General features: G+C 44.3%; 1 protein-coding gene across 10 annotated transcripts in view; it reads right to left on the bottom strand.

The window, feature by feature from the left end:
• Positions 1 to 27090, bottom strand: part of Phactr1 (phosphatase and actin regulator 1) — a 474784-nt gene that overhangs the window by 70733 nt on the left and 376961 nt on the right. For 7 of the 10 annotated variants that reach the window (XM_032884873.1, XM_032884876.1, XM_032884872.1 and 4 more), the window contains 2 exons: positions 12047 to 12214; positions 9615 to 9821 (listed from right to left, as the gene is read on the bottom strand). In XM_032884873.1, the coding sequence (XP_032740764.1) occupies positions 9615 to 9821; positions 12047 to 12214 (375 nt within the window). The remainder of the gene's footprint in view (positions 1 to 9614; positions 9822 to 12046; positions 12215 to 27090) is intronic. The other 3 variants (XM_032884878.1, XM_032884879.1, XM_032884882.1) reach the window with 1 other exon arrangement.

Here is a 27090-nt window from a genome sequence, read left to right as displayed (position 1 = left end):
GCTCTTGGTCCCTTATGCACCAAGGTGTTGGAAGAATTTCTCGGTCATTTGTCACATGGTTCCAGCATGTTAGATGCCCCAAGGTCTAAAAGACCCATAAGACCCATACTTAGGACTTAAATTAGAGCACGACATCAGAGTCCCCTTGCCTGAAGAAGGGAGTTAACAAGAATATCACTAGTTCCTTCAGCATGTTAGCTTGAGGTCTTGCTTTGCTCAAAAGATGTTCTGACCTTTCTGAGGGCCAGTGATGCAGAGGGAAGTAAGGGGGAGTAAGGGGAGGTAATGCCCCATGTCAGGCTGGGTGTGGTAGCTATGACATGCAGCAGGCATTCCAGAATCCTGAAATCGAAGGCCATCCTAGATGACACCAAACACAGCAGATGAATTTGGTTTGAACAACCACCCCCCTTCCCCTTCTATGAGCAAGCACTTTCATTCTCAAATTTACTTTCCCCAGTTGAAAGGGTGACAATGAGGACTATGTCTCATTGAAAAGAACTATTGGGCAGTGGATGAGGGCCACTCACCTGCTGAGCTCCTTGGGCATGTCACCCTGGCAGGACATGGGATTCAATTAGATTCTTTGTAATAGAGTTACATGTGACAGCCTAGTGACTCATCTCCAAGAATTACTACTGAAATAAAGGCAGCCATGCCAACAAACGCACGTCGAGAAGGCGTGTGACTCTTGCTAGACATGACAAGTCACCGACATAAAGACATGTGCTGTTGTTATTAATAATGGATGAGGGCTATCATGGGCAGGGAAGAGTTTGTTATCCCTTCTAGCCTTCCCCAGGACAGGCAAATATCATGGAAGAAGTCCAGAGATGAATAGATGGAAGAGAAGGGGAATTCTTCATGGTGGGCCACTGAAGGCTGGTATATGTGAAACAGATAAGAACAGAGAGGGGATTGGATGAAAATCACAGTCATCGGGACGAGCAAACCATTCCTGTCTCTGCATAGAACACTAGAACCAGAGGATGCAGCCACGGGATCAAAGCTTTAAGTTTAGAACAGATAGAAGAAAAGTACTGCATAGGAAATACAGAGATCTGCTATCAGGGAGGATAGGCATGGTTAAGGTATAAATGAGTTCAAACTAGGGTGTGAAAAGGGATTCTATGTTTAAAAAAAGAATAAGTCTTGACTCTGAGATTTAGTATACTGACTCCTGAAAAGCCTTGACAATGGGGTCTCCTTGTGAGCATCCATTGGACAGGGCAGGAACCACAGCAAATTGAATTCTCACCCTCATGAAACCTACCTCTTGGATAGTTTACAAAAATGTCCAAGAGAGCTGAGGAGCACAGAGCTGCAGGTTTGGGGGGACTTCGCCTACTAAAATGGTCAGGGTCTTCCTCGATCAGATCTGTTTTTCTGTACAAATTGTTGTGGGCTCCCCATCAACCTTTCAGAACTCAGCTCTGCTTGGTTCACGGGCACCATGGGTAGAACCTGTCTTCTTACCAAGGTAGTTTAACTTGCAGCACAGGGGAATTCAAGGTTATGCTTACTGGCTGCTATGGTGATTTGACATGTGAGCAAACACTGCAACAGCAAACTGGGGGAGCATCTGTGAATTGCTATGGAAGACAGCTGACGTTTTAAGGAGAGTCGTGTGATCCTGGGACGTGTTCTAGTTTGAGCGAGTGAAGGCTTTGAGGAGCAGGTACCACTTACAACTCTTGAAGAAAGAAGATGAGACCACCTTTGCCAGTTCTCCTTCGCCAAAAACAAAAATCTACTTACATTGCCCTGTCACCAGACCAACAGATTCGAATTATGGACTACGGAATAAGAGGTTTCAAGAATCTAAGAGGAAAACTTTCTCTTTTTAAAATGATGCTTCTTTTCCTCCCACCGCCGTTTGTAGTGAGAATAAGACGAAGGTGGTTTCTCCCTATGTGTACACTAATTCAGAAGGGTTGGCGCAGCTACATGGTGGATTACGTGAGGGGAAAAATGGGGCCATAAGCGTGAAAAGATGTTTTTCATGGGAATTTTGAGTACAGCCTATATCAGTAGCATGGCCATAAAACTTAGGTGGGATCATTTTAAGCTTAAAATGTCTCAGTTACCTCCTTGAATTTGCCGGCTTCAAGAAGTGATATGAATCTGTGCATAGTGCTATAGACTGAGTGCAAATGTGGCTTGTGCTGGCCCGTGTGTCAGTCTTGTTGGAGAAGAACCATAGCACTAGAAATCATTCTTTCTTGTCAGTCTTGACCCAAAGATGTCACAGCCCCTAGTTACTTACCACCATGTACTTGGTGTTGATGCCTGGTTTCTGACCCAGGGCAGAGCTGCTTGATTGCCTTTTCCATGTACCTCAAGTATGGCAGTATAAGTAAAGAGAAAGCTTGAAAACAATGAAGGGAGAGAGGCAAGGTGTGATGATGGTTTGAATATGGTTGGCCCAGGGAGTGGGACTATTACCAGGTGTGGTCTTCTTGTTGGAGTAAGTGTGGCCTTGTTGGAGGAAGTGTGTCATTGTGGGTGGCGGCTTTAAGACCCTCATCCTAGCTCCCTGGAAGCCAAATTTCTCCTGTTTGCTTTTGGAACAAGATGTAGAACCTCAGCTCCTCCTGCACCATGTCTGCCTGGATGCTGCCATGCTCCTGCCTTGATGATAATGGACTGAACCTCTGAACCTGTAGGCCATCCTAAGAGTCCTTGTAAGAGTTGCCTTGGTCATGGCGTCTGTTCACAGCAGGCAAACCTTAACTAAGACACAGGGGTAGCAGGCTGACACAGTTACTAGCTTTTGTTTAATGCTAAATACACACCCAGTGTACAGCCAACTAATGGCACCAGGGTCCATCTTATCTATGCGAGCTTCCAGGGGACATGCTCAGCTGGAATCAAGTGATTGCTGCCAAGAACCCACCAAGGATGCTCCTGTCCTCCTACAAAGACAAAGCCATGTGGTACTCAAGGCTCCTGTTTTTCAGCTCCAACCTTCATTGCTATGCCACTAGAATCCTGCATTCCTGCCCCAAAGGACTACTTGCTCTTTCTTGAGCATAACACCCCTCATACACATTCTCCTGGGGCCTGTGTTTCTTGTTCACCTCTAACATACACCTGCTACCACTGTTTTCTTCAAAGTTGTCTTACATATGGTCCCCATACTGAGCATCTTCCTTAGTCATCACTGCCTGCAGATCCTAACACTGGCAGTCTTGACATCTTTCTAAAATGTTACATGAAGGTCTAGTCAAACATCCTATACATGGTGGGAGCCAACCGTGCGCCCCAACACACATACGTGTGTGCGTGCACGCACACACGCATGCACGCACACACACACACACACACACACACACACAGAGTATGGTAGAGAGGGGGGGATTGTTCTTATATTTTCAGAAAAGAAGATCAAGATTAGATAATACAGAGAAGTTGCTATAATGAAGTTGACCCAGGAACCGTATCCATTCCTTACACTTTATTTTGAACTTTCTGGAGGTTATGAGTTTGGATATACTGGAAATCTTTCTGGTTGTTGCCAACCCATGTTTAGAGCCAGCCAACGCTCATTTTGAGTTTGTCTTTGGCATGGACATGCAATACAGAATAGCCTGAGGGCCAGACACCTCCCCTGGCATGTAGAATGCTGGGTACAGTGGTATTTCTTTGCCACATCCATCCCTGGCAGATACCACCCAACTAGAGGAACTCTATTTGGTGGATACTTGCTGGGACTTTTCACTCCAGCCAATCCAGACAGTTAACTTTACCCTGCTCCTCTTTCTGCAGAACCACCATAGAGTGTTGGCCTTGCTCCCGTGTCTACCACATAACCACCCTTAGGCTCCTCTCTTAGCCAGGAATGGGGAGCCAAGCCTCTGTCTCCAGGTCTGAGAGGATAATATACTCGCACTTCCCACTTGTGCCTGAACTTGATCTAAAAGGACATAGAATATCTTCACAGTATCAGTGACCAACAAGTGTAAACGGCCCACCTCCATATATGGCCTCCATGTCATGAGCAATTTGCTTTGTGGCACCCTAATCTTTAGAAGGTAAGGACCAAGGTGGAAACACACAACTGTGTCGAGCTGAAGTGGGGGAAGGAGGGGAGGGGTAGAATGCTAGAGAGAGAGAGAGAACGAGAGCAAGCAGGAATATAAATCTGAGAGCAACACAATGACAAGATGAAATTAATGACTACAGAACAACAGAGGTGTCCACAGAATCAGAGAGAGAGAGAGAGAGAGAGAGAGAGAGAGAGAGAGAGAGCGCTATAAATAGGAACACTGGCTTCAGCTTAACGATCACTGCATCTATTCTCATTAGACCCGCTTAAGTGCTGGCACTAGAAAGTTCTGCAGGGCGCAGATGTTGTTTGTTAGGCAAAACTGTAGCCGCAGACACCACGGCACATTGAAATTTGCCATCGCCGAGGTTTGCTGAGAGTCACTTCTCGGCATCTGAGGGTTATTAGTGCTTACCGTACCCACACCAGCAAGCAGATGGTCAGGTGCCTTTCACCGAACGGCTCATGCGGACCCACAGTCTACACACACCTCCCGTGTACTTCACATAACCTCCAGGTTACTTATGCTACCTAACACACTAGGAATGCTGTGTAAGTACATGGTGGTCGTTTGTATTTGTGTTACCTTTGATTATTTATTATTGAATTTCAGCCTTCAAAACGATGAGAAATAAAATTCTATTAAGTGTTTTTGAAATTAATTTTATGTGTATGTGTGTTCTGCCTGCATGCGTGTATGTGTGTCATGTTCATGTCTGATGCCTTCAGAGGTCAGAAGTGGGTGTCGGGTCCCTTGGAATTATACTTTCGATGGCTGTGAGCCACTGTGCAGGTGCTGAGAACTGAACGTGGGTCCCCTCGTGAGTGCTCTTAATCACCGAGCCGACTCTCCAGACCTGATATAAATTAAGTTTTGTTGCATAAGACACCTACTCTATGTGATTTGGCATGGCAGCCTGAGCAGGCTAATGCAAATGAAGAAGCATTTAGTTTCTTAAATGGATGAAGACATACAAGGTTCAGAGACCCACAAAGCCGATTTACCGGCTGTCTAACTACAATCGCCAGTTTCCTATCTTTTTTGGTCATCTTCTGTGAGAAGGAGATAGGACTAAATGGTACCTCGTAAAGTTCTCAAACAGTGCTAGCTGTCCAATGTCTATCCAAATGTGACGGTCAGGCCATCAAGCCATGCCAGCATGCATTGTCCTTTGAAGCCATGCTTTCTTCCGCATTCACCTACCATGTATGAGGTGCCCACTCCCCCAGGTTCCTGCTGCAGAAAGTACTGGGTATAGTCATGTAATGTTTATCATATGGCTCCTGGGTAAGAATGCTTAGGGAAGCAATTGGTGGAGACTTAGAAAGGCAGGAGACAGGGTTTTACTCTGATTACATTTTCCCTCTGCGGTCAACCATCATTCCAGTAAGAATCTGTTTCTCCTGGCTCATTCACCTTGGAATGCATCCACAATGCAGACAGCTCTACTGGGGACTGTACCTTCAGAAAGGTAAGACTCCAGTGTCCTACAGCTCCCAACTCTGGCCCATGTGCTGCCAGGCAGGCTGATGACGGAAGAGGGGGGACATGAAGACTGAGGGCTTTTCTCCACTCAACTGAAGAATTGTAAGACACGCATTTCCCGAGTCCACTGCGGGTTTTCCTGATGAAGTGGAAGCGAATCCTAAAGCAGAGTTAGTTCTGCGGGCTGCTCTTTGATTGGGAAGCTGAGTGACACTCCCGTTTAGGCTCCTATTTCCCCCACATCTTGTCAGGTCACTACCCACTTCTTTGAATCGAGCCTGTGGTCTCCCAATAGTCCGATATTTTCTTTCCAACACACGGACCAAACAGCAACAATTGAGAACATGCTAGCCACTCAGGAATCTTAATTGAGAGTTCTGGAATTCTTAGTTGATGAATTCCTTCTGACACGGCCCAGATATCTCTGGTGTAATTAGTGACAGAACGGGGTTAGCAGAGCTCTTCGTGGTGATGCAGATTCATTATGACTGATTGCTCATTTATGAAAATTAAGCAAGTCTAATGGAGTTCAGACCTAAAAGGATAGCACTAACTTGACAGTCCCTAGACACCACCATCTCCCCCGATCTTAACTTTACCACGCTTACGAGACAACCTTGCTCAGAGAGATCTTCAGTGCCTCATGTACAGGGTCCTGGGAATCGCTGCCCCACTCAAGCTCCTGGGCTCACAGCGAGGTTGCCATGTTCTCTCATCTATTAGATAGCTAGATACATCGGAGGATGTTATGAAATAAATACTCCATAGCTACTCTTTCCTATCTACTGCCCTTCTCTTTCTTCCACTGATAATAGATTTCCATCAGCTCTCACTGCATTGGTAAGAAGCCTTCCTGGCCCAGGTCCTTCTGCTCAATGCCACTAGTAATTTTGAGGTGCACAGTGCACAGCTAGCTTTGTTGGCACCTGTGACAAATCTTCAACTGTTTCCTATTTCTGCCCATTCTACACATGACCCAGGAAGGTTATTTTTATTTTGTTTTGTTTTGTTTTAATATTGGGCCTCCATATATAGACCTGGCTGGCCTGAAACTTCCTTTATAGACTAGGTTAGACTAAAACCCAGCACAATCTGCTTGCCTCTGCCTCCCACGTACTGGTATCAAAGGTATGTGGCACCATGACTGTCTTCTGGGAAGATAATTTAAAGGCCCACTCCATCACTCCCCAGCCCCAATTTTGCTACTTCTGAGGGGAAAAAATACACATCTTTCCTGGGTGAACCCTGTCTCTCAGTGTCTGTAATTAAATCCTAATGGAATCTCTATCCCAGTGGAGCCACTGAAGTGACCTAATACATCATTACCTTTGAGCCTTTCCAGAGTCTTTCCCCTGAGAATCTATTCCCCAATTCTCCACAAATGTCCTTCACTCTGCGCATGTCAACCAGGCTTCTGTCTTCTTCAGGGGCCCTCTGTGAGGCTACACTGAACCATGACTCTACTCTGAATGGCATTTGCTAGAGCACTCTAACACACTCATCCCTGGGTCCTGTAGAGATCTGTCTTTGCCCTCCTGTGGACACCCAAATCCACACATGCTCCAGCCCTTTATACAAAATAACACAGTATTTGCATAGACCCTACACATACCCTCCCCTATACTTTATCTCTAAACAACATACTGCCTAATTCAATGCCGATACTGGGTAAATAACTATAACATCATGCTGTTTAAGGACATGACAAGGAAAAGTTCTCGACATATTCAGTATAAAATTTTCAATAAATATTTTTTGATCTGTGGTTGGCTGAGCCATAGTTATAGAACCAGTAGATACAGAGGACTGACGGAATATGTGTTCATTAAACTGGTACAGAATTGTGTCCACTTCGATAACAACACAGTGTTCTGTGTTATTGAAGGCAGGTTGAGGAAATACGTACAATATGTCTATGTAAGGGTTTTTTTTTTCTGCACACTATTGAATTTTTCTTAAGGGGTGTTTGTTGTCCAAGGCTTGAAGGGTATATATAACTTGGACTTTGTAGTTTTAATTCTAGAAATGCCCTGGGAAAACCTTAAAAAGGCATAGGCAGGCCACTGCAGATGCTTGCTGTTGTAAGTTACAATAGAGAATGTAGAAGAGGCTCTTGGTCTGCACCAAGTGGAATAGTCACTAACACGAGATTCAGCTCCCACATTGTTATGTATATAAAAATACAGTTGAGAAGACAGCGTGTAGGGTGATGTTTGATTTTTGATCGACAGTGGGTTGATGTCTTGGAGTGTGGCCTATTTTCCCTTTGATTTTCTGTAAATTAAAATTTCGGGATACTAAACCGATGTGTTCAGTGGTTCTTAGAGAGGCAACAGCACTTTTATACCACAGGCACCTGACTGAGGCGGATGGGGACACTTGGTATAACAGCTTGGCATGAGTCCTTGTTGAAGCTGGACTGTATGCTAACTCTAACATTGATAGCTAACGGGTGGGAGGCCCAGGTTCTGGTCATGCTTCCACTGTCCTACCTGCCCTGGAGGAGCCATGTTCTCTTCTTTATTCTACTATAAGTGAGCGTGTTTTCTACCGTCCTCCTCCATTACGTGTAATGGTCATAGGGGTCACTTAGATACTATTTGTAAAAACACATTCCTGTCCAAAGGAAAGACAGGGACAAAACAAAAATGGAACAGAGATTGAAGGAAAGGCCATCCGGAGACCCATGCACCTAGGGATGCATCCCATCTGCAGACACCAATCCACAACACTAGTGCTGATGCCAGAAGCGCTTGCTGACAGGAGCCTGGTACGGCTGTTCCCTGAGAGGGTCTACCAGCACCTGACTAATACAGATGCAGACACTCACAGCCAACCATTGCACTGAGCCTGGGGACCCCAATGGAAGAGCTAGGGGAAGGACTGAAGGAGCTGAAGGGGGTTGCAACCCCATAGAAGGAACATTATCAACTAACTTGACCACCCAGAGCCACCAGGGACTAAACCACCAACCAAAGTATATATGGGTGGGGAGAACCATGACCCCAGATACATAGGTAGTAGAGGATGGCCTTACCTGACGTCATTGGGTGGGGGAGGTCTTTGGTCCTGGGGAGGCTTGATGCCCCAGCATAGGGGAATACTAGAGTAGTGAGGCAGGAGTGGGTGAGGGGGTGGAGGAGCACCCTATAGAGACAAAGGGGAGGAGGGAGAGGAGGGGTGGGATGAGGGGTTGTGGAGCGGTAACTGGGAAGGGGATATCATTTGAAATGTAAATGAATAAAATAATAAAAAACAAACAAACAAAATATGTTGTACAGAAGCAATTGGTAGGGGTCTGATTATATCACACATGGTGAAATGCAACTTCATTACACACCCAACTCCACACCTGAGCACATTCATTAGTCACACAGAGCAAAAGTACGAAAAACATTTTAGAGCAACTCTGCCAAGCCTGTGCTTCCTCTGACGGTGTCCCACACCCCTTATTGGCTATTTTATTGTGGCTGCTTTCTCATGTAGCTCAGGCTGGCCCTCTAACGTGCTAAGTAGCCAAGGATGATCTTGGGCTCCTGATTCTCTTGCCTCCTCCTCCCAAGTGCTGGACTGACAGGCACGCACTTCTTTCTTTTTGAAGAGAACCGACAGTAAATGAATGAAACGTGTTTTAATTGCAGAAATATTCCAGACTTTCGATCAATAACTTACAAACATTTAAAGCCTTCGCAGACTCGTCACAAAAGGAGCAAAGCACTTTTTTTTTCCCGTCTGTGTAAACATTTTGACATTGATTCTAATTCGCCCAGATGGGCGATAATCTTGAATTGGTCACATAAATGCAATGTACATATTTACAGATACACAGACGACAGATAACACCGAAGGCTCTTGGCATATGGCTGGCAATTGTACATCAAATGCTTCTTGACACAGAGACATAAATCTTGGTCATGACTTCATGTACCGACACACATACAAATCCCCAAACACCCCGTGGGGCTAGCTTCTCAGAAGTGCCTATTCAGGCCTCAGATGAAAAAAGCAAAACAAAACAAGAGAATAGACACTGTCCCATGAAGGGAGGAAGGGCCACGCCTCAGCAGACGTTGGACTTACCTGTTAAGTGGTTGGCAATCCGGGCAGTGGGTTTGGGAGGCAGGGCCGGGGGCTGCTTGTGAAGGGACAACTGCTTCACTGGGGTCTCCTCATGGTCTCCAGAGAAAGCAGAAGATTTTTTGGGGGGCAGGAACAGAACTGGTTTGGCTGAAGGATCTTGGGACAGGAGGACTCCAGACTCACTGGCAGAGGGACTCTCTTCAGACACTGAGGGGACAACCACATGATACACAGGAGACATTACATGAACGCAGTGCAGGCCAGCCAGGGACACAGGACAGGGACACTGGCAAGCCAACGAGACAGCAGAATGCCACCTGCTGCAGGCCATCATGGGCACACGGAGAGAGAGCTAAAGCAAGGACATGGAAAGCCAAGAAAGCAGGTAGGGTGTGGAGGGGCAGGAAAGGGAGGAAGAGAGAAGGGGAGAGGGAGCAAAAGGGGGAGGAGGCAAGGGCATTTTCTCATGAAAAAGGTCACCATTCCAAACTGAGCCTGCATCATCCAAAGAATACAGATGCTCTACCGTGTGACTCAGGAGACCGGAGGCACAACCAACAGGACAAAGAGAAGAAGGATTTCAAATCCCCTGAACGGAACAAGAACTTTTCCTTGGGTCCCCAAACTCTTCTTTTGCTGAGAGAAGAGAGAGACAGGCCACAAAGTAGAGAGCATTGGTGTTGCCACCGAGTCTTGCTCTCTGGTCTGGGATACCAGTGGCAGTTGGCAAAGTTGACACCAGCACATTTTGGTGGCTGCTCCTCTAATCTTTGGAATGGACAGGACCAAGAGCCAGGGTCTCAGTGAGGACTCTAGTCCTAAGGGTAGACTCCTGCCCTGCCTGGCCCTATATGTTCTCACAAGGCAGAGGATGTACAAAGGCTATGCCTTTCAATTTGTTCAGTTCCTTTACTTCCTGCTTGTCAGACTTCTTGTCATTTTTATCCCCCACCCCTTCCTTTCCCTCTGCACTCCTCTTTCTAGGGCCTCATCTATTCTTGGATGGTTCTAAACTCACTCTGTAGCAGACAGAGGATGATCTTGAACTTCCAGTTCTCCCGTGTCTACCTCGTGAGTGCTGGGATTCCAAGCCGTGTTCCACCCTGCCTTAGAACTAAGTACATGGTGCCAGGGATTGAACCCAGGGCATCCGTGCAGCCTAGGCAAGCACGGTAGCAGCCTAATAACACCTTGGCTCACACTCTCTTGTTTCAACTTATCTCTTCTTTGGTTGAGTTGCCATGGGGTGGTCAGCCCACTGCTTCCGTCTGGGCAGTTAATCTGAGTAACAGCAGTAAAACTCTGAGTCTGATGGGTGGTAGATTTCACTAAAACAGTCTATCTGCCAGATTCCAGTGCTACAAGGGAAGTTGGATGGTTCAAGGGATGTCGAGTTAAAAAAAAATCTTGCTTAAAATTCTAAAGGACAAACAAAATATAGCTCTAGGGATTGTCTGTCCCACTGCTTCCCATGACTGCCACAAGGAGGGAGTTTGTAAAGGATTCCTTCCCTCTTCTTGTCTTCCTTCTCCCCTGGAAGAAATAATGTCCACATAGCAATACAACCCTGCAAAGAACCCTGACACCAGAGTGCTCCCCTCCTCAAGGAACATTGTTCTAATCACTTGCTAACCATAGCTCGCCTGGTCCCACAGTTAAGTGTGGGAACCAACTTCCCCCAACGAAAGCCAAGTGTACATGTGCATGCTACATGCAGAAAGGGGGCACCAGGAAGGTGGCCTTAGCACCCACACTCCACGTAGTGCTAGAGGCTCCTTGACCAGCCCATCTCCTGACGTGTGCTGAGACTCTCTGCTGGTAGGGCTTTATCTTTGGGCTGATTAAGAGGGCTCTGTACCTCCTGAGAGAGGCATATTGACCACTTGGATGACAGTGAACTAAAGAAGGAGGCAAATAACCAGAAGGAATCCAAACTCATCTCTAGGCAGGCTCCAGCTTGGCTGGGAAATTGTATACAATTTAACAAATGCATCAATCGCCTGTGTCCAGTAGAATTACTAAACTGGAATGATTACTGATGGGTATATTGGGACTAGAAATTCAATGCTGTGGCCAGGCCTTTGGAGTAGGTGGACTAGACAGTTTTAGAGAGAGGGATAGGATCCTTTTAATTAATCTTAACAAAGGTGTATGTCAGAAAACAAACAAGATTTTAAACCATCAGTAGTATAAAACAAGTTATAATAGTTTGAAAGTGATGTATGTCACAAAAGCATTTTCACAAACTATCAAGCGTCCTGTGAAAATAGCATTTGCATTTTCTTAGCTTCAGTTACGTTTAGACAACTATGTGGTCGGTTTCCCCGACGTTTCCAGGTCCCCATGCTCTGGATGGTTCGAATGAGCATTCCAAGTCCTGCCAGGAGACTGTGACATCAGGGACCCACCCCAGGCTTCTGCTATGTCATTACCTGGTCCATCCATAATGTCTGAAGCTTGGAGCACCTCATATGAGCAGGGGTCCCTGGGCATTGGGACAGGCTCCATTTCCGACAGAGCAGGCAAAGAGAGCTGGCTGGAGCTCAGGGACTGGCCGTTTGTGAGGGAGTCATCTTCATTTGATATAGAGAGCTCTCCATCTGTGGAAGGGAAGGAGACGGCAGTGTCAGATAAGGTCTGTCCTCACAGCGACACTCATGGCTGCCAACGAGTTCGGGTGCTCTGAACCATCTTTGATTAGTATCTGCACTTGACACCAACTTTTTGCTTTTAAACCATGTTCCTTTAGAGAGAGAGAGGCCCCGTCTAAGCTTCTAGAAAGTACTGTCCCACCATCCATAGCAACTTGTCGATTTTCTCTCCATTTCTTTAATCATAGTCCATCTGGGGTCCTACGAGGAGTGTAAATTGTTTTCCTTTTGAAAGACTTACTGAGTTTTTAATTGTCTATAGTTATCTGTGTCTATGTATGGGCGTGTCCTATGAGAGCAGAACAGGATATCGTGACATGTGCTATTCCTATCTGTTCACAGGGACTCTTCTTTGCGACCACTAGGATTGCTCTGTATCTCCGAGAAAGGCACACTGGCTGCTTGAGTGACAATAACCAAAGAGGGAGGCCCTCCGGAGGATGGTGCCAGGGCTGTAATAAGTGGCAGCCGTGAGTAGTGTGGCAGTGTAGGTGCCGAGAACTGTTGGGAGCGATGCCCTTGAAGCCCTCCATTGTTGATGCTAGAATTAAGTATGACTAGGTTCATGGAAAATCCCCAGCCAGCTGCAGTAGACTAATACAAATCTGGTGGTCAAAATAATCATATGATAAAGATACCCAATGTGATGACCTGTAACCTTTCCGAAAAACCAACATCCTGCTGACTAATAGATATGACAAACCTGTGACTTTTGTGACATCCAGTTGACATCAGCCTACTCCCAGGCCACACGAATATTGTGTCCTTGGCCTGCATAAATGTTCCTTATTTCCCCCCCCTCTGTTACCCATGTTATGGTATAAATTCAGCCTTTGGGAAAAATAAAATTGTCGCCTTGATCAGACTCTTGTCTTGGCGTCCTTCTTCGCGTCTCTTGTCCCCCATTCTCTTCCAGGTACCTTCAGACCCCTTTGCTTATAGAGAACTAAACTCAAATCCCCTGCAAGGATGTTTTATGACCTCATAGCCACCAAGCATCTCCTAGCCCCATATTCTTTTCTTAATAAAAGTGAACGAAACATTATTTTTCCTTTTAATTTTTAAAAAGGTATAGAAACTTAGCAGTCTCTGTTGAGACTGGAGACCCAAGACGGAGCATTTCTACATTAGGGAGTAGATATTAGAAGGCTATTGGTGGCTCTCCACAAACTGACAGCAAGCCCCTATTGCGGAAGAAAATGCCTACACAACTCATTAAACACAGAGAAGTCAGGTTGGTACCTACATAGAGTGTTCACCCCTACTAAAGGTGCATGTTTTCGAAGCAAAAATTTGGTACCGGAAGGCACTCTGCACTCTACCAAAGGAGAAAGGTAAACATCAAACCAGCTACAAAACCTTCAATCTATAAGGGTGACCTGTCTGCCAGACGTGCTGGTGCAGTAGTGGCCCAAAGCTTGTAGGAGGAACCAACCACTATCTGATTTGAGTCAAGGCCCACTCCACAAGATGGAGCCCATACCCAATGCTGCCTGGGTGGCCATGAACCTGAGAGTAGATAGGACAGTGACCTGGGGAGGAGCTAAGGGAATGTAACAATTAAAGGACTTGTAGTGACATTTTGCTGTGTGCATTGATCAGAGCCTTGCTCAGTTTCTTCCCACAAGTGGGAACAAATCCAGAGACCCACAGCCAGAGATGATGCAGAGAATGAGAGATCTTTGAATGCTCAGACCCAAAAGGGATCTTACCATCCAATCATTCTCCTTAGGGCTCAGGAAACCCTTTGGAGGGGGAGGCAGAAAGAGTTTAAGAGCTAGAGGAGATGGAAAACACCAGCAAACCAAAGTCTTCTACTTAGTATTGTGACACAAAGAACCTCAGATACCTGTTTTGTTTTGTTTCGTTTTGTTTTCTAATGAGAGACAGAATGAGTGTGGATGCGGATGGGGGATGAGGTAGAGAGGAAATGGAAGGGGGAGGGGGAGGAAAAACCAGAACCAGAATATGAGAAAAAAATCTATTTTCAGTGAAAGAAAAACAACAACAAAACAACAACAAAGTCCAAAAAAGCATTACGGAGCAAGGAGACAGTGAGAACTTGCAAGCCCAGCAGGGAAGAAGACTGTCTTTCCCTCTGTCCTCATCCAATACTTTCAGTGAGTGAGCATCTAGGAAAATCTCCAGTCTCTCCCTAACAGGCTGCAGCAGCCCAAGGCAGCTGGGAAGTGCCCGACTTCTTTGGAGCCAACCACCAACCATGTCAACTTTGATCGGCTTGAAGCTCAGTCCCCCAAAGGGCCGAGAGCTGAGTACCCCAATTGAGGATCAAAGACTCCAGTTCTGACAGCCATTTGTTAAATCAAAACTCCCTCCAGCATGGTTTCATCGACACCCAGGGAGCCTTAGATAGGGGAACAACGTTAAAGCCAAATTAATTTTTCAAGAGGACTTAAAGCTCTTTCAGTCAGATGAATGAACACCCAGATGAAAGATAAAGTCTTGCCCACTCGGAAATACATCTCTGCAAAGCAATGGCCTGACTTAAAACTGGAGGGGGTGGAGAGAGAGAGAGAGAGAGAGAGAGAGAGAGAGAGAGAGAGAGAGAGAGAGAGATCATAGAAGTACAAGTGAGCTGAATTTGAGGTTAATCTTCCCTTTGACTACTTTCCTGTCTATGCTTTGATTTTATACATCCATGATATCCGATGGCACGGAAGTCCTTCAGGCCATGCCATTAGAATGGCCTCCAATAAGATGTATGTTTGCTAGAGTAATTTATGAGACCAACAGGCCGTAAGCAGTATAGCACATGGTTCAAGCGTCTATAGTGTTTGACCTGGTTTCTCTATAAACATTGAGAGAGAGAGAGAGAGAGAGAGAGAGAGAGAGAGAGAGAGAGAGAGAGAGAGAGAGAGAGAGATCTAAACACTCATTGAAGCAGTCACACACAGTAGTGGCCTTTGAAGGCAACGCTGGATCTCGTTTTTTTCTTTTCATTCAACCTTTCTGCACATCCTAAATGGTTGTAGATGCTATTGTCATGGAGCGGAAAGATATGGTTACTACAGTTAATGAGAACATGGGAGCAGGGCAGGACCTTAAGGCCAATGCCCTGGAGGTTGCACGGCTAAGCTGCAAATCTGCAGGATGGGAAGAGCTGTGCTGTGCCAATGTGACCTTACAGCAGCCCCCTCTACATGCTTTTATTTATCACATTCAAGCTGATACCATGGGAAGCGGCTCTGTTAGAAGCCCCCAGTTGGGGGGATGATGGCACAGCTGTCACTCAGTGGTCCCCAGGAGGCCACTCTGATGCTCGATGTTCTAACCACATTCACAGGCCTAGAGAAGACCACCTGAAGAGGAGTGGGTCTTACTGCAATCACCAAGCTTTGCTTTTCGGATTACTGATGCTGTCGAATGACGGTTGCCTGATTTTAGATTTGAAATCACCACACTGGTAACTCGGGGACAAAAGACGCAGCTGCAGTTAGATTTGTCTGGGTGACGCCTGTGACTTTGGATTTCATCAGGGAAGTGACTGCTTAGAACATATTCACAAATATTTATATGCTATTTCAGTGTTTGGATTCATTGTTTAGCCTCAATTCACCAATATTTCATCTTAATAAGTGAACCATGAGCTTTGTGTACTTTTCGTTTGAACATCAATGTTCTATCTTATTTGCAATGTAGGAAACTGTTATTGCTTGGGAATGTATATTTCTAAGTGGATTGATTAACTTCTTAGAGGATAAACAGCAATAAAGAACCAAATGTGAATATCCTGGAAGCAGAGGTTTTTTTCTACCAATTATGGTAATATATAATTTACTTTCAATTATTCTTAAGGAGTAAGATAATAATCATATAGAATCTTAAATGGTGAATTATCTGACATAAGTAAAAACAGAAGCAATATTAAACAATTACATATATTATATATATGCAAAAAGGGAAAGCACTTTACAGTCTTCCAGGGACTTAGTTGAGAAGCTGATTGGCTCTCTTTCCTTGGGGTGCTTCCGCTCCCTCAAAATGGAGCCCCTGCGGATGAAAAAATGACTTTTGCTAGGTCACAAAGTCCTGACCTACTTTGCAGAGGGATCACCTTGGGAATTTATTGTTGTGGCTGATTAATACACATTTCCATTAAAAAATAGACACAGAAAAAAAAGATGTTGATGAACCCCACCCCCACCCCAGCCTCCCCAACAGAAGCAGTTTCCACTTTCTGAGAATATTTTTCATGGCTGAAGTCTTACTGTTTCAAAATTTTGTGTGTTGGGGCTGGAGACATGGCTCAGTGGTTAAGAGCACCGGCTGTTACTCCAGAGGACCTAGGTTCAGTTCCCAGTACCCACATGGTGGCTAACTATGGGTCTGTAACTCCAGTTGTAGGAGAGCTAACTCCCTCTTGTGGCAACTGTGGGCACTGCATGCCTGTGGTAAAACACAGGCAAAACACCAATACACATTTAAAAAAAGCCTTTACAAACCTGCCTTTTTAAAAATCTCACTACTATGATCCGAGTTATAATTCTCTTAGCAATTATTCTTGATCCTTAGTTATGCCCCTCACATTCTTACCAAACATCAAAATTTCCCAGCTAATTGCTTAGCTTAAAGGGAGTGCAGTATATGATGATGGGTGCATTGTTTCCACTTAATTATGTGCTATAGGATGTAATGATGAAGAAATTTAAGTCACAAAGGCATTCACCATGTTTTACACCATTATGAAGACAAAGCTGATAAGGACGCCTTTCATAGGGTTTTCTCCTGTAATTAGGATTCTAATGTCTATGGACACATTAATGGCTCTTGTGAAGTTATCCAAAGGTTTTTCTACTTTACAGTTATTGGTAATTTGTAGATCACATAGTTTCTGGGAATTTCTTCAGTATTAACAATGTTAACTGTCTTTATGTACTGAGCTTCCTATCTGTCTCTACCCCATACCTACTTTCCATCTATCCACTCAGATATGTTTCTATCTGTCCATCTGCATGTGTGTGTGTGTGTGTGTGTGTGTGTGAGAGAGAGAGAGAGACAAAAACTGCTCAATAGATAAGTCTATAATCTTAATTATGACCAAGATGAGTAGTTGCAAACATAAAGAATCGTTTTATTGAGAGAGAGTAGTGCTGCTTGAGGAGTGAATAAACATATATATTAAAAAAGAATCGTACTTTTATTTCTTAACGTGAGACTTAAATATTTACATTGTTATATTTTATAACACAGACTGAAGTGGAAACAGTGCGATCAACATCATACACTACACCGCCTTCAAGCCAAGCAATTAGCTGGGGATTTTTAATGCCTGGGAGGAATCTGAAGGCAACCTGGCTGTGACATCTCTCACTCCATTGGTCGCCTTGGTTGATACGGTCAATCTGGCTGGCTAGTGGGGGTCCGCTTCCACCCTCGACATTCCATATGTCTCTCCTAAAGCTGTGTGCTCCACTGAGAGGATGCTTTTCCCCGAATAGAGGAGGACTGGTCTTCAGTTGAGGGTTATACATGTGGCTATGTTTCCTGGCTAGAATCTCCAATCAAACTCAGTGCTTATTAATTCTAAGTTTGATGAACTTCAAGACTGTTCTCCACGTCTTCTTGCTGGTTCTAAGTACTGTTTATCAGGCACCTTTACCAGCAGAAAGAACTCTACTGATGCTGCACTCCCAAGAAGAAATACCTCACGTCCATCTCTAAGATGAAGTAGCTGGGCTATTTGCCACTGTACCTACCCAGGCCATCACTAACTTACTTCTTATGGATGAATAGTGAAGTTATTCTGATGTTTTATATGGCCTTTTAAGGGCATCTGTGCTGAGGGTTAAAATGGCACAGGATGATTCACAATCATGCGTGTCCTAGTCAAATGTGACCTGGAAGAGGTGGAAGGACACAAGGGACTGGCATCCTGTCAATGTGGTGGGCTTGAGAATCACCATGGCAACAGATACTGAATGTCTATGATGGAGTTTTGCATTAGGTTAACTGGGGCACCCACATTAGGGGAGACTCTAAATGTGGTAGGTACCATGTAAGAAGGGGGATTCTAATCAAATAGACTTGTTCAAAGCTAAAGATAATTAAAAATTATTTCTAAATGAGTGTCGCCATGGAGAATGGGTAGCAGAAATTAAATTACCCATGGATATAGACATACCAACAGCTTCTATTTTTAAAAACAGTTACTTGGACACGTGGTCTTTTGTTTTGAGAGAGTGTAGAGTTAGTGATCCTTTGGAATTTGAGATAAAAAAGAGTGCCAGTTTTAACTCTGAAAAAACTTTAAGAAAGTTAAGCTCAGCATGGCAGCTGATTTTCTAAGTTATGACGTTATAGCTTTTATAAAAACTTAAGCTTGAACATGAAGTTTTAGTGGGATTAAAGAATCTTTGTTTAATGAATTATGGCTGAACAAGAGTATGGGGAAGAGTTACTTTGCTAATGTACATACTCATGTGAATATATCAAACCATTATTTCAATAAGTTTCATATGTATCAAAAAATCTAAATATAAAACTTCAAGCTAGAATGAATAAGAGAAACCAGAACAGTAAAAACATATACATTTATTCAGGCTGCACAAGAGGGACACCAGATGGATGGCTTGGACTTAGTCATACAACTTTCTGATTTTTAATTTACAAACTGGAATGCTGCAAAAGGAAGGGGGGAAAAAGCAGACTTGTTGGAAAATATGAGCTAAATGTAGCTGGCCACAGAACAAAATATTCTAGGTAGGGGGAGTATTTGTGCAGGTAAATCAAAACCAAGTCCCAGCCGAGGCTTTGGAAATGTGTAACTTTGCTGGGAATGAGATCCCCATGACTGAAATGACCATGAGGGTGTCACTGACCCATCAGAGAGTGTTTGAAACAATGTCAACTACAAGTGCAGCGCTGGAGAACAACATGCACATGTTGGTGACAGTGACATGAAAATGAAAGAGATGGATGTGGGAGACTGGAGTTCTGAAGGGAACCTGGCACAGTGTAAGTAGAGTTTAATGACCATGAACTTTCCCCCTGGAAAATGATGTATATGTCTATTTTCTATTGCTTGTGTGCTTTATATGTGAATGTGTCTTCGTGAGTATGTGCGTGAAGGTATGTGATGTGCATGTGGAGGCCAGAGGTCAACTCGTTAGGCACCTTTTACCTTGGTATGTATGTATGTATGTATGTATGTATGTATGTATGTATGTATGTATGTATTTTACACTTCCAACCATAGATTCCTTCCCTCCTCTTCTCCTACTCCCTCTCCCCACCCCCATCCATTTTTCCTCTGTTTCTCCTTAGAAAAAGTCAGGCCTCCCACAAATATCAATCAGCCATGGGATTTCAAGTTGCAGTAAGACTAGGCACCTCCTTTTGTATTAAAGACAGATGAGGTAACCCAGTAGTGGGAAAGGGTTCCAGAGGCAGGCAACAGAGTCAGAGACAGCCCCTGCTCCCACTGTTAGGAGTCCCAGGAGACCAAGCTACACAACTGTTACACATGTGCAGAGGACCTAGGTCATTTCCATGCAGGCTCCTTGGCTGGCGGTTCAGTGTCAGTGAGCCCCTGTGAACACACGTTAGTTGATTCTGAGGATTTTCTTGTGTCTTGGTTTTTGAGACAGAGTCTCTCACTAGCCTGGAGCTCCTGACTGGCCAGTAAGCCCTAGAGATCTGCCTGTTGCTACGTCCCTAGTTGTGGATTCAAAAGCGTGGACCGTGCTTGGCTTTTTCATGTAGATTCTGGGGCTCAAGCTCAGGTCCTCACCCTTTCCTGGTAAACACCTTAACTGTTTCCTCAGCCTACACACATTTATTAATATTCCAAGAAGAATGGGGGAGGGGCCTGTGATGCCACTGACAGACAGCGATGGCTGCTGGGGGAGGCAGAGTCAGTTTTCTTCAGGGGTTGTGACCCATGGTAGGTTGGCCATGCTCCAGTGGGTGGAGTCACACCTATGAGCATAGGGGTGACAATAATTGAACTCAATAGATTATAGTGAAAAGGAGGGAGGAGGGAGAGGACAATGGAGGAGATGCAGAAGGAGGAGAAAAGACAATGATGAAGTTGGGAGGGGGATGCGGGCAGCTCATGAGGAGTTAGAGGGAAGCTGGCGTTATATATAATCTAAATACATTATATGAACATGAAATTATCAAAGAAAATGCTTCTATAATCAGGACGAAAAGATATAAAACTGTACACGGAGCCTTATTAACTTAAAGGCAAAACTAAAATCAAAACAAAACATCCCATCCCCTGCCACACACACACGATTTTTGTTAAAAAGAAAAACTCATTCCTCATCCCTCTGGTTCCTGCCAGAAAGAATTCTCCCTAAGTGTTCCTACTTCCCACCCAGCTCCTGACTCTCCATAGAGTTCATCCATCACTTAAGTGCAACCATTGGTACCCCATGAGGGCCCAGTAGGTACAGCCTCAAGCGATGTGTTCCTTTCTCTAGATTGGTGTTAATTCAAAGTATGCTTTGACACTTGCTGGGTGGTTCGAGGTGTTTGGCCTGGGAGCAGGAGAGTGTCAGGTCTATTTGCAACTGCCTCAGGATCAGCTAGTTCCTGTCATCGCCACAAGACCTTACCTGGACTTCCTATTTATATCGTCCCTCAATGGTTCACAGGTACAGAGATGCAGAAGGGTGACCTTGGTCACCTCAGTGAAGCCTCCACCCTGAGTGATCTGGGCAGAGAATGTTTCTCCCATCTTAGGTAGAAGAAAATGGAAGGAGCCACAGAAAGGCAACAGAAGGAATCGTGTCCTAAACCACACATTCTAGGGAGGTTTGTATGTTAATAAACAGAGGTGTGCTGCTGAGAACCCCAGCTCATTTGTGGAACGTTGGTAGGAAGAGAAGTGGCATGCAGATTGGAAGGAGCCCAGCCCCATGGCATGTGTCATCTTCGCCATTACTAGACTGCAACAAGTACTTCGCTTCTGGGGAACCTCGATTTCTGTCCCTTTAATCAAATGGACTACATTAGGTAATACCAAACTTCCAGATCTTCATCTCTCAGCTGCCGGGAGATACAAGAGTCCCCTAACACTTGCAAATCGGCCTACAGGACAGATGAACTAAACAGCCAAGCATTTTACATCTAGATTTTGATTCCGGATAGAAAACTTAAGAATTGGGAAATAAATGGATGCGTTTCTGGCTTACTATGAATAAAGTTTTAATTTTTATAGAAAAAAATCGTGTAAAGTTTTAGTGTAGATCTAGAGCTTTTTGTTCCTTTTATAAAAAATCTGAGCACAGCAGAAAGATGGGCAGGAAGCAAGGAGCGAATATTTCTGCATCTCCAATGCCAAGTACTATATTGGACACTTTATTTATGATGGTAATAATAAGAGTTCTTCAAATAGCAATGCAGACATTTACGACGTGCCAGCTCTGTCTCCATGTTGCTTCTGTCTTCTCCTCATTCCTCTTCTCTTCTTTTCTCTCTGCTCCTCTCCTCCTCCTCCATTTTCTTCCCCACCCTTTGCTCTCCTGTCTCTATTCTCTTCTTCCCTCCCTTCTCTATCCTCTTCTCTCTTTTATCTATCTATCCATCATCTATCCTCTATCTATCCATCCATCCGTCTATCTATCTATCTATCTATCTATCTATCTATCTATCTATCTATCTATCTATCTATCTATTGTTCTACCTACAAACCATCATCCATCTATCCACCATCTATCTATCTATCTATCTATCTATCTATCTATCTATCTATCTATCTTTATTGTTCTACCTACAAACCATCATCCATCTATCCACCATCTATCTATCTATCTATCTATCTATCTATCTATCTTTATTGTTCTACCTACAAACCATCATCCATCTATCCACCATCTATCTATCTATCTATCTATCTATCTATCTATCTATCTATCTATCTATCTTTATTTTTCTACCTACAAACCATCATCCATCTATCCACCATCTATCTATCTATCTATCTATCTATCTATCTATCTATCTATCTATCTATCTATCTTTATTGTTCTACCTACAAACCATCATCCATCTATCCACCATCTATCTATCTATCTATCTATCTATCTATCTATCTATCTATCTATCTATCTTTATTGTTCTACCTACAAATCATCATCCATCTATCCACCATCTATCTATCTATCTATCTATCTATCTATCTATCTATCTATCTATCTCTATCTATCTATCTATCTATCTATCTATCTATCTATCTATCTATATCTTTCTACCTACAAACCATCACTCATCCATCCATCCATCCATCCATCCATCCACCCATCCATCCACCCATCCATCCATCTGATGAAGATAGTCTATATTCAAGTGTCACATGACAACCCTGAAAGTGTTAGCTAAACTGTATCCTCCTTGGGATATCACATATCACATATGCGATAGCATTTACACTCACACTCATGACAATGCAGACAGATTTTAATTTGCTGATGATCATTAGGAGTCATAATTAAAATAAAACAATGACTCCAAGCTACGTTCAAGAGAATAATTATCATTGTAAAGACGTGCAGGAGGAGCCTGATGCAAGAATTTGTCAATTATTTTTACCCTCAGAGACAGAGCTACTGTCAAGCTTGTTCTGGGGTCTCATTTCAGCTTCCCAGAAATCTTTTTTCACTAAAAAGGGCATCTATTCAAGTGGTTAATGAGTGGGATGATGATTTCTATGAAAATTGCACCGACAATGGGCTCAGGCCTCATTAGAGGGGCTCATACCAGTGAGCCATGGTACAACTCTTTTCTTTTTCTTTTTTTCTGAAATTAATGTACTTTTGCTACCAAACTGGAAAATCCCCCTCCATTCCACAAGAGGGGAGACACACTGTTCTCTCTCTTTGGCAGTGTATGTGTGCAGTGTACATATACATATGAATACTCACATGGGTGCACACCTGTGTGTGAGTGTACATGCATGTATGTTCATGTTCAGAGACCCAAATTGGTGCCAGGTATCTTTCTTGATTTCTCTAACTTTATTTATTGGGGCAGGATCTCTTGTCACACTCAGGACTCGCCAATATGGCGATTCAATATGGAGGCCAGCTTGCCTCAGGACTCCAGGTGCTCATGTCTCTCCCTACTGAGTGTGAGATTATTTGTAGGTGCCATACCTACTGCCCTGCCCAACTTTTATGTGAGTTCTGGAGATCTGCAGTTTGGCCTTCAAACATGTATGGCAAGAACTTTAGCCATTGTGCCAGCTTCCTAACCCAGAGCCCACGAGTTATCATTTAGTAACAAGATACAGAGCTCTCTAAGAACTTCCTAACACCAGTAACCTTCTAAATCATCATTCCCAAACACGACCCAGCCGACTAGGAAATGAGTCACCCAAGGATGTCATTGATGGATTAAGGCTTTGAACCTCACGAGTGGAAATGGCTCTCTGGCACTTGCCACCTTTGGGAGAGGAAGTATTTCCTTCAGTTTGCCTGATTAAATGAAATGGTGCCACAGAGAGATCACACAGTTTTAAGCATGGAGCATGGAAAGTAATATATTCTTATGAAATGCTGCCTGCTAATGACTTGTTGTCATTTGATTCTTAAGCATTTAAAAATGTAAGACTCTTATTCTCCTATAATTAATCAACTCACTAATTAATCAGAGTCAGGGTCTCACCCAGGAGACCTCTCACCCATGATCTTCCTGCCACAGCTACCTGCGAGCTACAGAAACTACAGCGGTAGCTCGAAAATCTTATGTCAAAGAAACACAAAACGAACAAAAACATGAAAAATGATAGTAGCTTTATGGGAGTAGCTTTATTCCCAGTGAGGAAGATCCATCTTGTACAGTGTGGGCATGCTTTATGCATGCCTGTTTCCAAGTGGCTTAATACCAGGAGAATGGAAGACAGACTCTCCAGGATCCCATCAGATCAGGGGACCTATATTTTAAGAATCCGCAAGTTGAAGAAACTATGGGTTTATCTTTTATTTCCATCTGCAGTGTGAAGTCATGGGACTATCTGGACCAATATGTACTAAAAAAAAAAAATTTACTAGGAGGCGTGAGGTTCCTTTCTGTTGATTGTGGGTATCTTTGGCCCACAGAACTCCCTTTAACCAACTATCCATGCAAATGCATTCCAGTCTTAGGATTCCATCAACGTGGTGACACATGAGGCAGAATGGTTCGCATTTCGGTATTAATTAGCAAATCACTTGGCTTTCCTTTACTGTTGCTATTGTTTTTGATTTAGCATCTTTTTTTTTAAGTCTATGTTTTCAATTTATTAGTATCTTTTGATTTTAGCTGACTCTTTTTCTCTTACTCCTACTGTGTTCTCCTAAATCATCAACTATGTAAGTGACAGTGGCTTCTGACTCATGTGTTTGAATTCTTGGTCCCCAGTTGGTGCTGTTCAGGCAGGTAGTGTACGTTTAAGGATGTGAATGAAGCCTTGACGGAAGTGTGTCACTAGCTGGTGACGAGCATCTCTTATCCACTCTCTGCTTCTCATGTATGGGTAAAGAAATGACCTCTCAGCTTCCTGACAGAACATGTTGCCTGCTGTGGTCCCTACCACACCAGGTGCCCTCCCTCTCTCCCTCTGGAATCCATAAGCCAGCATAAACCCTTTCTTCCACAAGTCACAGTGTTTGTTGTGTTTTATCACAGCAACAGAAGGTAATTAATACTACACTTTGTGACAAAAAATGACAAAGGCACTGGCCTCAGGTAGTCTATTAGTTACTTGTCTCCTCATTGTAACAAAGTAGACAACAAAAGCAACTTAAAGAAAGAAAGGTTTATTTTGGCTCGCAGCTTGAAGGTATAACCCAGTCTGATGGGGAAGACATGGCAGGCGGAAGGAACATGAGGTAGTTGGTTGCCCGGCATCCACAGTCAAGAAGCAGAGATCTAGGAAACCTCCAGCCTCACCTGCCTGCTGTTCACTTTATTCAGTCTAAGACTATGGACATGCCCAGAAGCCTAGATCCTAGGTGATTCTAAGTCCCAACAAGGGGACAATGAAGGCTAATCACAGGAGGTGGCTTGCTGTAGCAGCAGATTCTGCCCTTGTTTATCAACACTGCCTGTGTCTGCATGGCGGCGGCATCTACCAGCTCCTCTTTACCCAGCTCATGTGATATGGGCTGCTTTTCTACAGTGCTGCTTAATGACCCGGTCACTACACAGACGCAAATCACATTGTTTGCCTTCCAGAGGTGTCTCTGCTTTGGCCCTAAGCCCTGACCACTGATGCTTTTGTGGCTACTGACTTAATTCTGACCCCGATATTGAAGAGTTATCATATCTCTGAACACTATCTCTAAATAATGACTCTGGCTCCAAGGTTCATAGCTGAAAGAAGAGAGCAATTTTTCCTATTGCTGACCATTTTGCTGTCAAAGACGCAAGTAGGACAGTGAACGCATTTAGAACAAACCGAACGGCAGTCTCTGTCCTATACACTGTGATAACATGAGTCACACAGAATTATGTTATCCGGGTGCATAGGTCTTTCCACTGCTAAGAGGAAGTCCAGTCGAGATCAGCTTCTAAGACTTAAAAATCCTTTACTGGCTAGAGTTGTAGCAAGACAGCAGCAGGGGCTTACTCTGTCCAGACACTAAGCCAACCTCTTAAAACAGGACACCCACATGCAGTATTCTGACTCCATGGAGTTAGGGACTAATCTACCATCACAGATGTTCCCATTGTTGTCCAAAGTTCTAGAAAGCAGACTTGGAAATCCTAATGATGTTTCTAAGGCGTATGTGATGATTTTCCATAGAGGGTTAAAGAGTGTCACTGAGCTGATCTGCGATGCGGGGAGTAGTCTACTCTTGGAAATGCTCTCATGGTGAGAAGCTAGGATCCCTGGGAAGGTGATGTGTTCTGCATGAGGGTGGAGGTTGTGAGCAACATAAGGCTATACAGGAGACACGGCCTTTGGAGGAATTCCTGAAGCTCAGTTCTCCCTGGTGATCTGGAGAGGTGCACATGAAGAAGAGCTGGGCATTCACAGCACATCAAGGGAGAGTGAAGAGCAGGACAAGGTTTATGTATGGTGGAGACCGTAGTGCATAGCTGTTCACTTCCATTTTAGGTGAATGAAGACCTAATATAGCTTAAGTTGGACAGTCCCTTACTCCTCTAAAAACTTCACGAAAGAACAAGCGAGGGCCAGAATAGAGTTTAATGGTCACCATTCTATTGAGCTATCAGGGACATGAGGAGACCACTGAGCTGCATCAATGGAGCAGGCTAGGGGCCAGACAGTGCATGTTTCTGTCACCACACACACGCACACTCATGCACGCACGCACGCACACACGCACAGGCACAGGCACAGGCACACGTACACGTATGTATCCCAAACAACAGTTAGGCCAGACTCACTCTGTAGCTTAGTATCTGTTTGACAGTCTACTTAGGCAGCCGGATAGCTCAGTCCGTGAATTAATCACCGTGGTAGTATGTTTTAAATTCACCTCTCCTGGTTCCCAGCTCCACGAATGGTCCCTGTTCCTGCCCACTTGGTTACCTACACCCCTTTATTCTTCTTCCTTCACACTCCCCCAAGTCTGAGGGTCCATCTGATCTCATCTTTTCTAACTTTCTAGTCTGATGTCTCTCTTAGGCCTATGACTTTTGCTCCTTCCACCCACGACTATGTCCTCTGAATCCCTGTGACTATGGCTGACTGGACTCCCTGACTCATGGCTTGGACTATCTCCTAGTCATCCTCTTCTGCAGGATGAACGATGAGGCCATGAATCTGACTGTCTGGGAAGCTCTCCTAAAGCTCCCCAAATGCCCTTAGGGAAACAAGACACTGAAAGAGCACAGGGCTCTAGCTGATG

Source organism: Rattus rattus, chromosome 14, assembly GCF_011064425.1.
Source record: "Rattus rattus isolate New Zealand chromosome 14, Rrattus_CSIRO_v1, whole genome shotgun sequence".
NCBI lineage: Eukaryota > Metazoa > Chordata > Mammalia > Rodentia > Muridae > Rattus > Rattus rattus.
The sequence above is the reverse complement of the archived record's forward strand: the minus strand, read 5'-3'. Positions and strand labels throughout refer to the sequence as shown.